Source organism: Gambusia affinis, linkage group LG12, assembly GCF_019740435.1.
Source record: "Gambusia affinis linkage group LG12, SWU_Gaff_1.0, whole genome shotgun sequence".
Taxonomy (NCBI): Eukaryota; Metazoa; Chordata; class Actinopteri; order Cyprinodontiformes; family Poeciliidae; genus Gambusia; species Gambusia affinis.
The window spans coordinates 2,114,703-2,131,307 of record NC_057879.1 but is presented as its reverse complement, the minus strand read 5'-3'; the positions used below and the strand labels follow the sequence as shown (position 1 = coordinate 2,131,307).

Here is a 16,605-nt window from a genome sequence, read left to right as displayed (position 1 = left end):
TAATCACTTTGCCTTTTACGACCTCTTAGAAGTTGATATTGTTGTTTCCAACTTATTTTAAATGTGTATTTTTATGCAGGAACTTCTTCACACCGGAATGCTGAACATGAGGGATTTCACCTGTAATCCCTCCAGTAGTGCTGCTCACAACTGGACTCAGTGGTTTGTACATTTATTGAGACACATGAGGACCTTCTCAGGCTGTATCTAGCATGGGACACTCAAAGATAAATGGTTGCCTTTGGCTTCTGTTTTTCAGACTAGTTTGTGTAAACAGGGACAGAGGATTACACAGTGTAACACATTAAACAAAGAAACATTTGCTCTATCTATTGGTCCTCTTATCAATTGACAATTTCTAGACCCAGCTGCAGGTTGGACTTTAAATAATTCCAGGGCCTACATAAAACACCAATAAACGCGCATCTAAACAACCAAGCAAAAGTAAACACTCACAAACATTCAAATGATGTTTTAATGTTTGTGAATGCCAATCCAAAGTTAAAAAGTTAAAAGTTACAGATTAGAAGATAAAAGATAAAAGATTGTGCATGGATTGGTTGACAGATGATTGTACTACCAGAAATGAGAAAAAGGAACAGATGGTTCATGGATCACATGGGAGAATGAACAATGAGGAGAATGTGGCAGGGAAGAATATTGGGAATAGATAAAAATGGGAGCAGGACAGATTAAAAGCTGGGGTGGATCTAAAAGAGCTTCAAAAACCTAATGCATTTCTGATTTATTAAGAAATGTTCAGAGGTTGTGTACACACAAATAACTTGTGTGTGCCATTTTCAACATAAACTTCAACACGGCTAAATAATCAACTAAGTGTTAAAATGTTCAACCTAACGGCAGATCCATGGCCTCCATTTCTTGTTATTGGCTGCTTGGTGACTCAGTTAAGTAAAACCTCTGAAAAATTGTTGATTGTGAACAGAAAGCATTTTCATCCATCTGTACACAATGGAATTCATTTCACTTTAGCAGACCTCAACAGAAATGTAAATGATAATAAAATAATGTTTTAGTTACACTGTAAAAAAAACAAGCAAACGGTAAAATACCAGCACCTGGGGGGTGCTGTGGTGGCGCAGGGGGTTAGCACGCCCCACGCTTGGAGGTTCCAGTCCCCAACGTGGACGTCGCGGGCTCGACCCCCGCCGCATGTCCCCCTGCCCGGCCTGTGGTTGCCAGAATTTGACCATATAAATAAATATGGTCAATAAATACTGTAACGACCCTTCACAAAGTCAAGAGTCGTCAATGAATAACATTTGTTTGTGCTGCTGCTCAACAAAAAATATCAGATTTGAGGACAAGGCCAATCATTTCAACATTTTTCAGTACATATGTAATTCAGTAATTCAAACCCATGACCTTTTCTGCTTGATTTTTTTTTCTTTTACAGTGTATCTGAACATTATAGGCATAGTTGACTCTTCAATATCTGGTCCTTTAAAGACAGCACAAATGGTCTGTAATTATAAACATATTCGCACTATTAATGCACTTTAATCATGCACTGCATCCTGTGAACTGGTCATGTAAAGGCACATGTACATATTAAAGATGCCCCACATACCCATACATGTCACATGCATCTAAAATGTGAACGTAATCTACCATGAAACATTTATCCACATTATTTCCATGATGTTGTAGAAAAGCCCCTGTGATAGCAAATACACCTATGGCCACTAGATGGCAGAGTTGAGTGGTTTATTTCTTAATTCTTTCTGGAAAGCTTGACGGCGTCTCAAGCACATTATTATGACACGCTGGTTTCATTCCTGCTAAAGTCAAGCAACTCGTCACACCAGTAAAATTACCTCCATAAAATGACCATATATGAGGCAACTGCAATCTGTCAAAGCATTCCAGAGAGCCAACATTCCAGAGAACTATGGTGCTGGATAAATCTGATTGTACTGGAAACCCTGATCCCTGATTCAGAAAAAGACATACATCAAAGCACAAACAATACTGTGCGTCTGAGGTCAACGTGTGTGACAAGTTTCAATTCTTCATAAAAAGATAAACAAGTACAAAGAAAACAATAAAAGTCAAAGAAGGGACACGTCATACAATAGACTAATCAGAAGGAAAAGTAAAATAGATGATTTAAAATAGTTCCATACCAACAAACTGGTGAATGAGCCTCGACCTTTGACAAATAATATTTTATTATCTGTACAGAAAACTGCTGTAGATATGATTTTCCAACAGGACATTATCATTTTGTGGGAGTTATGATGAGGAAAATACCAGAGGTTTTCAGTACACGTCTCTATAAAGACAATGATTATTATTATTTTTTCTCCCCTCCAGGGGGTCTTTTGTGGGATAGGGTCCCTTGTATGAAAGTAGGCTTACAGGAAAAGGGGGAAAACAATCGAACCCACGACGGCCACGTTGAGGACTCAAGGCCTCCAAAGCGTGGGTGGCGCTCTCCCCTACACCACCACAGCACGCCAAGACAATGATTTTTTTAATGTATATTTTTCTTCTTCTGGAGATACAGAAGAAAAACTCTCGCACAAAACCAATATAAATTTTTTATATAAATTTCATTGCAATATTCTCCTTGAATATAAAATATTTTTTATTGCTCTGTATAGTGCGTTACTTTTCGATATAAATTGCAAACATCATTCTAATTGTTTACACTGGTATGTAAAAGCTCATATTTTTGTCTTTTAAAGTGTTTTGAATGTATTTGTCGAAGAGCATTTTTTCAACTTCTCGTCCACACTGGTTTACTTCTGAAATGCACATTAGTTTTAAAGTAATACACATAATTTTACTTTGGAAATCAAACTTTCTTGTGTTATTCCTATCACTTGATCTTAAGATAAGTAGCTCTTGTGAATTAATTGGCAACAACCTCTTTCTAGCTTCAAATATAACAAATAGAATTTTTAAATTGATCTTGTTCCTTAGTTTCAAATAAACAATTTGCATGTTCTTTAACACTCACTTCAAATAAAATTACTATAGGTTTCCTTTGGGTCACAAACAAATGCTTAATGTTGCTTTCATAACCAACAACAAATTATATATGTTTTATATAAAAAAAAAAAACGTGTTTTGGATGGATTCAAGAACAATCTGTGAAATAGAAGATTCATTGTGAATAGGTATCTAAAGTCTGTTTTTTATTATTTGACGCTACAACAGCCTCTCTCTTCATCTTCCGAACATCAGCAATGTTTTCCTGCTTATCTTATCAGACCAAAGGGCTCGCTTGCAGAATGGATGGTTTTTTTCCTCACACTTCTGTCTGGTTGGAAAGTTTTTCTTGTTTTCTTTGGAGCCTTGCTGTTCATTCCTGCAGAGCTCCAATTCCCCACCTGGCTAAACTCATTCATTAGCATCTTGGGAGTTGTTCTGTGGCCTTTTGATACTTTTCTCTCTAGTTTTCTTTTCAGGGTCTTCAGATCTCTGCCAGGTTTACTCTGTAACAGGTCTCCATTGTGCTGCTAGATGATTCTTTTGACTCCAGTTAGAACTGCTGTGACATCTTTGTTTTATTTCGTTTTTGACTTGAATCTTTCGCAGCCAGTGCCTCCAAACATAATAAAGTAACCACACGTTGTGTTCAATAGACGAAAATCATTTGTTTTGAGTAGATTTATCGAGCCTGTAGCTTCACAAAGTCAAGGGTCGTCATTGAATAACATTTGTTTGTGCTGCTGCTCAACAAAAAATGTCAAATTTGGGGACAAGGGCAATCATTTTAACATTTTTCAATACATATATAATTAAGTAATTCAAACCCATGACTTTTTCATAAGGGGAATGAAAACATTTGTGTCCATATTTCACAGTTTGAACTCAGGATGAAGCAGCTGATACGTCAACTCTGTAAAATAGAGTAGATGTATCAGGTTAATGGTTAAGGTTAATGATATAAACACTGTCGCTTTTCCTCTTGTAGACGTACTGCTCCATCTGGAAGTCGAGGTTCATGCTTCCCAGGCATGAAAAAATGTATCATTTGTATTTTTGAACGCTAAACCTAAAATGTCGTTTTAACAATTAATAAACATCTCAAAAGCTGCTTCCCTAACATCTTTCCTGATGTGCTTCCTCATTGTCACAACAATCCAAGTGTCTGCATTTATAGAAGTGATTACACCTACTCAGAATCATTGATGTATTTAATTCCCAGGACCTGATTAATCTGATTATACTGATGCTGTGATTTGTTGAACATTCAGAATATTTTTCTGTGCATAACCTCCAGTGAATAACTCCTGTATTATTAACATCTGGAGGGGTTGCTAAAGTTTGTTATAATGACCTCATGATGTTAGTTGAGGTTTCAACTTTTGGGCTAAAAGAAGCTGAAACTATGAAAATCAGACATCTCTTGAAGCTAAATTTGCTCTTTGTTTTTCTCTTTGACAACAGCGCTGTCTGTAGAGGTCATGGTGGAGGTCACGGTTACTCTCAACCCCACCCATCCACAGCTTGTCCATCCTTAGTGGTCTCCAGCACTATCTTCCACCCTCATCTATTGGACTGGATTGTAAGAGTTCCAGGAGAGAGGAAATGCAATTAGAAGTCCAAATAACATGTGAACATTCGGAGCCTCTGAAAAAGAGGCAGCAGTCCTTCAACCCCAGATTAGGAAGGAGGTTGTAATCATAACCATCTGTTAAATATCCTGCCAAAGGAAGAGGAGGGTGGTGGCCAGGCGGACTGCTGCACAATGGACCCAACTCTTCATCAGTGCCTTGGGCTCCACATCCCCAAATCCTTCAGAAGATGATTTACTCTTACAGAAACCCACACTGGTTGCCCCCATAAAGAGTCCGCCCTAACCCTAAGACAAAGAAAAACTAATTCCTAATACTGAATAATTGTGATTCAGGCCATTTGGTGCCATTATCTATACTCTAAAAACAATCATACGCAGAAGCTGTTTTCTAGGGGCTGCAACTAACAATTTTTTCAGTACTCAATTAATTTACTGACGATTAATCAATTTAATTGAATAAAGAATATTGGCACATTCTGCAGATTCTTCATTTAACAACTTTGCAATATATGGAATGCATTAAAATATGCAAATACAATTCATTTCTTAAATAGGAAAATAAACATTTGATTGCCTAAAAATATCTTTAGTGAATGCTTGTCTTTAGTGGTCACTTGTACCAAAGAATACATCTGCAGCTACAAATCCTCCTTTTTTCAATTTTTAATAAATAAATTCTTCCAGCATCAACATGTGAACAGCTCAGCTCTTTCTGAATGATTTAACAGCAGTAGGGCTGACCTGGTTATCAGTTTTGGGTTTACCTATTCATAATTATGAGATTATGTTTTTTTGTTTTTTTTCCAACAGAATTTGATGAAATTAAAGTAAGCCTTTTAATGAGCTCTAAGTAGAACTTATTGAACTTATTTTTTTATGTTTAAAGCAAAAATGTACATATTTTTGTACAGTTTAAGTTTGATTCCTGCTCTCAGTGGGTTGTTCTTTCAGCAAATGACCTTTCTGTTGTCTGTTTACTCCAGCTAACAGTAAATCGATTACTGAATTCCTTGATGATTATTTCAATACTCAATTAACTCATGATTAATCCGATGAATTGTTTCAGCCCTAATATTTTCCTTATTTTTTCTTAATTCATAGGTTGCATCATTACTAGTTTGTAAACACAACAAAAGAATTGACTCAAACTGATAAGTTAGCATTTATGTATTTCTTTCACTTGTTATTGTTCCCTGCTGGATTAAAACAATAATTCCTCATAATCCTTGCTGTTCATCCACAGGAATGCTGACATGTGAGGAGCTGTCTGGGATCCTGAGATAAGCCAACAGGAAGTATGCTTACTCAGAAGAGCATCATGGTGACAGTGGAAATGATCTGAATGCATCTTTTATCTGAGTCTTTAATAAAATGACTCCCCAAAGCATCCACCTAGTTGACCTTTATTTTCCTTACAGCTACTCTTCCAACGAGCTGCACATCCCAAAAGTGGAAAAAACTGTTTCTGCTAAACAAAGGAAATCCTTTGGACAGGGCAGAGCTGTCCTCATATGAAAGGACAACAATAGAAATGGGCTTTGGTGAACCAACAGGGTATTTGTCTGTTTATCTACCTCTCTCTCTCTCTATATATATATATATAATTAGGATTGATAGAATAATGTCCTCATAATTTAAAAGAACCCCAATGAACTCCCTCATATTTCATGTCAAAACCACACAAAACATGACAATCAAATATCTAATTAGTAAAATGTGATATACGCCAGCTGCCTTTCATTTCTGAATAACCTGAGATGTTTAGTGCCTCCATCTGGGCGACAGGAACCAGATCTTTAGACAGGGAAGAACTGTGGAGCTGTTTTTGGAACCTGCACCTACGTGACACTGTGCAAAGGTTCCCCTCATCCGTCTGCCTCTGTCTTCTGACAGGTTGGCAGGTAAACATAAACACCAAGGAAAGATTAAACCTCGCTGCCAATAACCGTGGCAGCAGGGGCCACGGAGTCACTTTGCAGACAATTAGCTACACAATAGGTGACGCAAAAAGGGACAAACAGTGATTTCCAGGTCTGAATGGGGTAATAGTTTAAATAGCTTTGTTTACAAAGGCATGCTTTTGTTCTGACAGACAGACATCTGGAGGCTCAGGTGCTCAAGTGGGGAAAGGGCAGCCACCGGTTTGCTGTTAAAGACACAACCTTAACAGGATGTATTTATAAATATTTCAAACTAATAGCCACATGAGGTCTGAAGCAGAAGTTTAATTATGTTCAACACTTGGTTGATTTTGTTTCTTTAACAATATAATTGGAAACAACAGAAAACGAGCTGACATTTTGTCTAGTAAAAGTACAAAAATGTGGGCCAGTGGTGAACGAGGCTTTTAAATCCAGAAAAGCTTCTTTGTTCAGAGCACACTGGTAAAAAACTGAGTTTTTGTCCACAGGTGCTCTGGGTGCACATCCCTGCCAACACATTTTATTGTGTATTTATAGTGTATTTTATTTATTTTCATATGTTTACAAAAACAAAAGCAATATCCTGGGAATGACATGTTGAATATAATCTGTGGCACAATTTTCACAGTAAAAGAGCTAAGCAGCTTTCAAATAAATTTCAGTAGATGCATATTGAAGACATAACTGGTGAAATATGTATTGTACATTCTATTTCTTTATATTCAACAAAGTGCCTTGCAAAAGTGTTCATATGTCTTGAGGTCTTCAACACAGTTCTATGCGAGATATCTACAAAAATTAGACAATAACTATGAAATAAAGGGGAATGTGACATGGTTTTCAAAATGATATCGTTTACAAATAAAAATCTGAGAAATGTGATGTGCAATGCATTCTGCCCCCTTCACTAGGTTGACCTCAAATAAACTGAAATCAATTGCTTTCAAAAGGGCCTTAACTAGTAAATGGACTCCAGAATGGGATGAAGGCTTACATATCAGACAAACAGTTTTATGATGTAACTGCTTGTTGCTGTTTTCTTATACAACGAATCGGGACTTTGACTGGATACTAGATGAAGTGACAGGGTTTCATCCCTTTACTTAAAGGTTTTTCATTATAATGTTGAAAATCTGCAAAAAAAAAAAAAATAAAAGTAAAACAGAAAATAAAACAACTACATATTTTTGTTTAACTTGTCTGCCACTGGACCCAAGCGCCTAAACTCCAAAAGCAAAGAAAGAAAAATTAAGCATTCTTTGCTCATTTGCTATAATTTAAACCAAGGTGTCTACTGTATCCAGATGTTCAACCATACAGAATCTGTTTTAATAAGAGGTACTGCCAGTAATTTCAGTGACAAGATGTGAAGAAACTGACAGTGACAAACCCAAAAAGACATGTACGTGTGTAATGGCAGAGAAAGATGGTTTGTCACTCCTAAGGGGAAGAATACTAAATTAATTCATGTTTTCAGAGTTTTATTTGGAGAACAAATTAAAAACCATGCATCATTTTCCTTCCATTCTAAAATAATCTCAACTTTGTGTTGCTCTATCACATGACGTCCCAACAAAATATAAAATACATGGAGGTTTGTGATTATTACATGACTAAAAATGTGGGAAATATTAAATAAATGTTGATAGTCATTGTACATGAGCTCATAATGAGAAACCTGTGTAATCTCTTGTAAATTCCTTCCTTTCCCATCTAAATATTTACTTAATCTCCACATGTACTTCCATTAGTTTAACCCAACATTCTGGATAGATCTTGCTTCTCCCTGAAAGAAAAACACAAAGAGAAAAAGTGAATTAGTGGTTGTTGTTGTTGTGTATGTGAGGAGGAAGTGGGTCAGGTTCTCATGTTAACATGCCTGGTCCATCTTCACAAAGCAGGTTACACTGTATCATCTCATTTTTATTTAAAGATTACACTGTATATTTTATTTGTCTTTTTTTTTTCCTATCCTTTTTTTTTTTTTTTTTTAAACTCACAATATTCTCCAAAACCCCTAAAATAAATAATGAAAATTTCAATTTAATTTGCCCCCTTTGTGACAGAATGCTGATACTCACTGTGGGGCAGGAGGGTCGATGAAGCGCTGCAGGTCCTGGATGTGTTTGCTGATGACTAATGGTCAAACACAGAAGGAAAAATTATGAAACATAAACAGTTGTGATGAGCATTGTGATGTTAAAGTGTGAATAGGACATGTTGTAAATCATCTGTGTATTGCAAATAGTAACGGTTTTGAAGGGACCAATGGTATTATTTCTAATTTGGACTAAAATGATATGAGGTATACGGTTATGGAAAGAGGGGAGCACATCCTTATTTAAATGTAGATTCTATCTCAGGAAATCAGAGCTGGGTTTAAAACTACTGAAAAAAAAAATGGGATGAATTTCTGATTACACCCAGTTCAAGAACCCGAGAAGTTTGGGTTAAAAACCGAAATATGACTCTGAAGATTGTTGCCATGGAGACCATCAGAGGAACACACTGTTTACATATAAAATACTCCTGAAAATGGATCACAAAATAAAGAGATATAACTAAAACATAACATTTTGGGGGGATTGGTCTTACCTGAACCACCCGGCTGTCCGCTTGTTCTTCCTCCACCAAACACAGGCCCGGTTCCAACATTCCCACTTCCAGTAGATGGTTTCCCTGGCACACTTCCTGTCTTACTTTGCCCTGAGTTGCTGCTCCCAAGACCAAAATCAAGCCAAGACAAAGATGGTGATGAACTGGTTTTACCGGCTGAGCTGCCAGTCCCACTCGACACAGATGATGACGCCAACCCAAAGCCTGGTGAGCTTCTCCCCCCTGAAACTGGATTGTTTAAACTCGTCCCAGCTGAACCTTGGTTTAGTCTGGATCCCAAAGACCCAACTGACGACCCAAAGGATGACAGGCTTTTCCCACTCTCTGCTGGTTTGTCTGGTTGTGTCCCGCTTGAGCCAAGAGTTGACCCAAACACTCCCGGGCTTGAGGGTCTATTATTTCCTGAACCAACGCTCAGGCTTGGGTTTGACCTGGGTGGCTGGAAGATTGAACTTATTGAGCCTGCTCCAGCTGATCCTGGCTGATTAAATGTTGACCCAGTGTTACCGGGGCTTGACCTTGACCCATAGGATGAGAAGGTTGAACTTGCTGAGCCTGCTCCTGTGGATCCACCCCTATTGAGTTCTGACCCAGCACTACTGTGGCTTGGACTTGACCCAGCCGTTCCTGTTCTGCTTTGACCTACACCGGAAGAACTGGAAGGGGAATAGCTGGAACCACCACCGTCTGACAAGCCAGTCCCGAATACGTTCTGTATGCCTGACGTTGAGCCCAGGCCCCCTCCTAGGTATCCACCAAATGCATTCTGAAATAAAAAGACAGCAGCAAATGAACATGCGAGTTCCCAGCAAAACAATGCAGGGATAACAAGAATGACACCCAGGTTCATCCAAAATGGAGCCTTCAGCTGTTGTTACGCAACATTATTAAACTTGTCCCCCTCTGAACCTGATGCTGGATCATTTTCAGCTGCTTCATGTCTGTGATCATTCACTGGTCTACAGACGCCATGATTCTATTAACTTTTTTAAAAGTACTGCAATAGAAAAAGATTGCAAAATTTGAAATAACTTCCTCTACTTTGCTAAACCATTTTCATGCTCGTTTGGCTTTTGGCTTTTCTGCAAAAAAGAGTTTGTGCGCTAAAGTGGAGATGGAAACACATTTGCAGAATAAGTTCTGGCGTAGTGAATGAACCCATCCACTTGTGTGTCTGCATCCATGGCGCTGACCTGAATTAGGCCTGTTGGTCTTGCCACATTTTACCTGGGTGATTGGATGGTTTCAGCTGAGGCTTCATCATAGATCTCTCTCCTCTTCCTCATCACCCCGTAACCAAAGCACGAGATCTGAGGTTGGCAGCAGTTCCAGAATCTGACCGTGTTTTTGTCATTGTTTTAGTAAATTTCAAAAGACAATTCTACAATAAAGAAACTCAGCCAGCCTGGTCACTGTCTTCCTACATTGTCTTGGATTCCTCTAGTAGAATTTCTAACAAGCCAATCAGCGAACAGAAAGAGAAGTTGTGAACAATGACTTTGATTTTTTTTTTGTGCTTGTTTAGAATAGTTTCTAAACTTAACTTTCTGTTCACTACAGCCATGCGCAGCATCGACATCTGGTGAAATAACTTTGCGTAGCCTGATTGATTTACTCCAAGCCAGCTAATGGAAACAAGCTTAATTTACATCTTCTTTCTTTCTTTCTGGTTTTTTTCTTTTACATTTCAAACGTTTGCTCAAAATTTACATGACAGTTGGATGGAGATAGAACATAGCTAAAGGGAAATTGTGTAAATGTTCCTTGTAATTACTTCCATCAATCTCAGCTCAAGGTTATGTAGTCAATAAAATAGTCTGTTATAGAGATCATATTTTGAAATGATTTATGTTCTTCACAGTATTTTATGTAAAGTCAGAAGGAATCTAAACCACTCCTCAGTGGTGATTCTTACCCTTGCCATGCATGACGTGTTGAGTTGCTTTAATTTGCCTTTCAGGTCATCCACAACTAAGTCTTTGTACTTCAGTTTCTGAAGAGAGAGATTATTATCGCTGGTCAGCTTCATCTTGTCCATCAGGAGTCTCTCCTTCTCCTGATCGTGTTTCTGCTGAAGCTCTTCTCTGCTGCGTTTGTGCTGCTCCATAATGCTCGTGCGATTTTGGATGACCTCACGATAGTCCTCAGACAGCCTCCAGTTCTCTGCCTTTAGGCGGGTGTTCTCAATCTGCATGTCTGACACCTGCTCTCCGACCACATTCAGGTAGTGCTGCAGCTTGTTCTCCACGTCCCGGGACAAGCTGGTGCAGTTGGTGTGGATCTGCTCCAGGTGTTCCTTCTGTTTTGCGCAGGTGAGCTGGAACGCGATGTGCTTAGGGAACAGAGATTCGATCTTCTCCAGGAAAGCCTTGGAAACGTCTGAGACGGGAGCCAGCAACTGGGAAAACTCGTTCTTAGAGTTTTGCTTGAAGAGGTCCAGCTCTTTTTCCAGAAGGGATTTTTCTCTTCTGAGACGGATAGCTTCCAGGATCTGCTTGTCCCTCTCTTTAGCAATCTGCTCCTTTTCCATAGTCATTGACCTCAATGTTGCAGTAAAGTTGGAATCCAAAGACTGAAGTCCATATTTCATTTGCTCAGTCAGCAGCCCACAGTTACAGTCCCCAGGGGGCTGGACAGCTTTAAACACAAAATAGCAGTGAATAAATTGCTATTCTTTCAAATACATACAAGTATTTTTATGTTTTAGATTTGAGTAAAACATTTTGAGTTTGAATGATTATTATACTTACTCAGAGTGCGGGTTGACATGTATGTCATCCTGCATTTCATCAGCTCGAATTCACAATTTTTCTGTGTAAAGAGTAAGAAAAAAGCCATTAGACTCTCAGTCTGTGAAGATTTGTCATTGAAATATAATCAGTCACTCCAGGACGTCGAGATGCTTTTCTTTTTGTTGTTGTTTTTTTTTTTTTAGATTGTTGTAGCCCAAAATATTTTGCAGCCCTTTGTTCAAAATGTTGCAGTCAAAGTTGAACATTTTTCTTTAACCCCAGTGCGATCCCAACATTCTGTTTACTCCCCTTGTCCTACGGGTCAGAATGACCCGCCCTAACAAAAGCCCCAAAATAAAGCAAATTAATTGCATTTTAAATCCAAAATCTAATTTGCACAATGAAACATTCTGATATTTATCAATTCAACTCAATTTAACACATTTTTTATCATGTATTTTTGTTACACAATGCAAAACTTGGTTTCTTTTTACCACAAACCAAGTGTTGTAAGAGTTTTTTTTTGTTTGTTTTTTTTACACAGTAAAAGTTTATTGATGTAATTATATAAACGTGAAGGTATTGCTTCTGAATCAATTATACTGAAAAGAAAAACTAGTCAATAATTAGAAACTTTTTTGTCAACAGTTCATTCCTTTTTATTTTTTTAGGAAGTGAATTATAAAAATATCTCTCGTAACACAACAAAACAAAATGTAGTTTCATTTTGTGAACAATTTAACATCAGCTCTTATGTTGTGGATCATGAAGGTATGCTGAATCTGAGTACCACTAGTTGGTTCCTTGCTGGCGCCGTGAGTAGATGTTTCACTAACAGGTGCTACGTTGTATGTTTGCACATACTTTCCTACATGGGATCTTCAGCAGAGGAAGTTAGACGTCTTATGTTGAACAAATTCTTGTGCTGAAGATGTTCAACGTAGCAGCATCTTCATGCTGTGAGAATTTTCTTGAACATCTTGTGCTGAACATTTTGTGTTTAATGTGGGAAGAGCTTCATCTTATGTTCGAGGTGGGTTGGGAAGGAAAGGATGATCTCCGTCTTATGTTGAAGGTGCTCATTATGAAAGCATCTTAAGTTCAATGTGGGGTGGGAAGGACAGAATGTTCTTTGGCTTATGTTGAAGATGTTCAACATAACAACATCTTAAAAGTTCAACACCTTATGTTGAGCAGAGGATCATCTTGTGATGAGGATGGTTGAACATCTTCAACACAAGAATTTGTTCAACATGAGACGTCCAACTTCCTCTGCTGAAGATCCCATGTAGGAAAGTATGTGCAAATATACAACGTAGCACCTGTTAGTGAAACATCTACTCACGGCGCCAGCAAGGAACCAACTAGTGGTACTCAGATTCAGCATACCTTCATATCCTCCATACCTAATTTATGTCTGAGGTTGTTTTCTGTTGTTTTCACTTGTGTGATGTGGGAGGCTAGCTGCAGATTGAAACACCTTCTGTTTCCTCAGTGTGTATATTTAAACACATTGTAGAAACACCTTTCAGTGGAGCTGACAAGAAAATAAATGCATCAACCAATAAACTATAGCAGTCAGACTGACAAACGGGGTAACAATCTACATGTGGAATCAGCTCACAACAGAAAGTAAGATGCATTTAAACTGGGGCTGGACGTGGCATGTGGGAAACCCCACCGCCTTCCTACCTCAGCCCAAAATTCCTATTTGTGCCAAATGCATTAAAAGTATACATGAAATATTATTATTATTACTATTTAACCAAGAAGTCCCACTGAGATCAGAAATCTTACAAGCGAGCCCTGGCCAAGACAACCGTCAGAAATAAAACCAAGAATACTACAGAGACAGCTGTATGTTCAGGTTTTTGTAGAAACAAAAACAGTTCTTATTCTTATTTTTATTCTTATTCTTATTATTCTTATTATTGTTTTTTTTTGTGTGTTTTTTTTTAAAGCGTTTTCACACCAAAATGTTTGAGTTAACAATGTGTTCTCTACACTGAAAAAAATGAACTTAGGAGGTTATCACATTAACAAAAGAATATAATGTACTTCTAACACAATAATTTCATGTTTCTAACAAAAACGTGATACAATCATGTTGGATAAATAAGGAATTCAATAACTTAACGTTAATCATGTTGAAATAACATGATTCATTATAGTTGCTGGAACCGATGAGTGAGATTATGGGAAATCACAGGATATCACATGAGACCACACAAGACAATCGTTTTTGTCTTGACTTGAATAAAATGTAGATTATGAAAGATCACGCGACATAACTGTTTTGCACCTGGGAAAAATTCAAAGCGGTTTTAGTTACATATTAAACTATAGATATTTGTTTTTCTCTGCAGGGCACTACTGTAACAGTGCAGTTCTTAAATGCTGTAAAAACTACAGCATGAAAATACAGTAAGGTGGATGGGTTTTGAAAATACAGTTCTGTTGGAGCTTTTCTAATTATTGAGTATTCTTTCTACCCTTTCGCCCAGTCCTGTCTTAAAACACTTAATGTAATGTAACTTAAAAAAAGTCTTTGAATTAATGTAATTAAGTCATGGAAAGGATTTCCACATGATTAAATAACTTTCTTTCAGCATGAAGCATGTTTGTTGAGCTAACTTAATTCTCATGAGTTGGATCAACTTAATAAGTAGTGTGAAGGTATCACTGTAACATAAGTTGGTTTCATGGGTGTGCTGTCGTGGTGCAGGGGTTTAGCACACTGCACGTTTGGAGGTCTTAGTCGTGGACGTTGCTGGTTTGACTCCCGGTCCCGGCAACCTTTGCTTTCCTGTCTGCCTACTGTCTCAAAAAATTACGAGCCACTAGCGCCGCAAAAACTCTTTGGGGAAAAAAAAACAAGTTGGTTTCAACTAAATTTGCATTAGTCTTAGTAAAGTAAATTATTTGGTCCAAAGCATTGCAAATTAGTTGGGCTGGCTCTTTTAAATTACATCGGGTCCAACTATAGTAAATGAACCTTAATAAATTAAATTGAGCCAACATATTTGCTTTAAATTGGAATAACCATAATATATTAAGTTGAGCCAACACAATTGCTTTACATTAGAATAACCTTAATGCATTAAGTTGACCTAACACATTTGCTTTAAATAGGAGTAACAGAATTACATGGTGCTGAAATTAAGCAAAGTAATCAGGTGGAAATCCTTTCCATGATTTGTTTATGTTCATCCAAAGAGTTATTTTTTTCAGTGTATTTTTCTTACCATCTCCATGCTCTGGTACTTGAAAATGTCGATGGACTTGTTCACTAAGCTCTTCAGGTGAGCCAGGTCATAGTCGTTCTTAGCCTTCTCAATCAGGGTGGCGTTCAGGAGGTTGGTGAGGTTCTTCCTCTGGTTCTGCAGGGCGACGTTTTCGATGGAGATTTGGCTGAACCTCTTCTCCAGGTCCTGGTCGGGATTCGAAGAGGCAGAGACCTGCACGTTCCCATAGATCAGAAACAGCACAAGGCTGACTATGATGAGAGACTGGATGAGAGACGAGAAGAAGAAGATAATGCGCATGTAGTAGCCACAACTCTTGCCCTTGGAGCGGTACTGCATCTTCTTCTGAGCCTCTGGACTGAACTTGTTGACTTGGGAATAGCCGCTGCTATACATCACTGTCGGTAAGATACAAGGCTGTCCAAGAGTTGAGATTACAAAGAGCTGTCAGTCGAGTTCTGTTGAAGTCTTTCTCTAAGGAGGAAGATAACCTGCAGCAACTTGCAGGTTTAACACAGCAGACACATTTCACAGCAAGCCAATTTCCCAGCACATGTAGGACAGCTGTTTCCTCACTGCAGCTCTGGAAACACAACAATCGATTGTGGATCAGGTACAAACATGAGCAGGAGTTTATAAACCCCTCTGTGTAGCCATTTCCCTTCAGGGGAAGTGGAGCCTGCTTCAGCCTCCTCCTCCTATTGGCTGCTTTAAACCCACAAATATTCACACAATCACACACGATTCCATATTAAAATAATGTTGTGTTATGAACACTGCTCTTTGTGGTTTTAAAGGTAATGTGAAAAAAACTATGTACATAAAATATGAACATAATGGTACAATGCAGAAACATAAAATCTTACTACATATTTTTGTCCAGTTTCTAGTGATAACATCTTAGTGCTCTTGAGAAAAGACGAAACTAACTTACAAGTAACCTTTCAGCTAAGATACAAAAGATTGTTTCAAGTCAATAATTTTGTAATATTGAAAAAGAAAAGTACTTGTTATAAATTAAATAATCTGCCAGTGGAACTGATACTTTTTCATTAACATTTAGCAATTATTGAACTAAAACAAACTCCTATTTCTTCCTGAAAGGTTACTTGTAAGTTAGCTTTGTCTCATTTCAAATGTATTTAAATATTTATACTAGAAGCTAAACCAACATTACTGGTAAGTAAGACTTTGTATTTTCTCAGTGTAAAAAGACACGTCTGGGTTAAATAGGCAGTTTTTTAAAGTGAGTTTGAGTGTAAAGGTCAAACACATCTTACCTGCTGTAGCTAACTGTTCACTGCATCGCCACTGATTAAATAGGGAGAAATTTTTTTTACAGATGTTTGGTGTGAAGAAAAATTATTTCTGCCTTCCCAAAATAACTACAATAACTCGCAAGATTCAGTTGAATTTTCTCAAATTCAGCATTATGCAGCGTTTGCATATGGCAGCTAAATTATTTGATAAATAATGACACTTTAATGAGAAGATGCCCCTTTTATATGACTTATAATGCAAATTTTAAAGCAACTTTA

At 37.7% G+C, this 16,605-nt stretch overlaps 1 protein-coding gene and 1 long non-coding RNA gene across 2 annotated transcripts; one reads left to right on the top strand and one right to left on the bottom strand.

Moving 5' to 3' along the window:
• Positions 1-77: 77 nt before the first annotated feature.
• LOC122840525 lies at positions 78-6,096 on the top strand. The gene is made up of 4 exons (XR_006372250.1): positions 78-162; positions 4,423-4,540; positions 5,654-5,707; positions 5,796-6,096. It is a non-coding gene; the product is annotated as an uncharacterized LOC122840525 (long non-coding RNA).
• Positions 6,097-6,757: 661 nt separating this feature from the next.
• plvapa (plasmalemma vesicle associated protein a) lies at positions 6,758-15,693 on the bottom strand. Its single transcript, XM_044132990.1, has 6 exons — positions 15,068-15,693; positions 11,841-11,901; positions 11,006-11,727; positions 9,070-9,856; positions 8,556-8,610; positions 6,758-8,260 (listed from the first exon to the last, which is right to left on the bottom strand). Exons 1-6 carry the CDS (start codon positions 15,461-15,463, stop codon positions 8,227-8,229), a joined length of 2,055 nt encoding a protein of 684 aa, XP_043988925.1. The 5' UTR covers positions 15,464-15,693; the 3' UTR covers positions 6,758-8,226.
• Between the last annotated feature and the right edge of the window lie 912 nt (positions 15,694-16,605).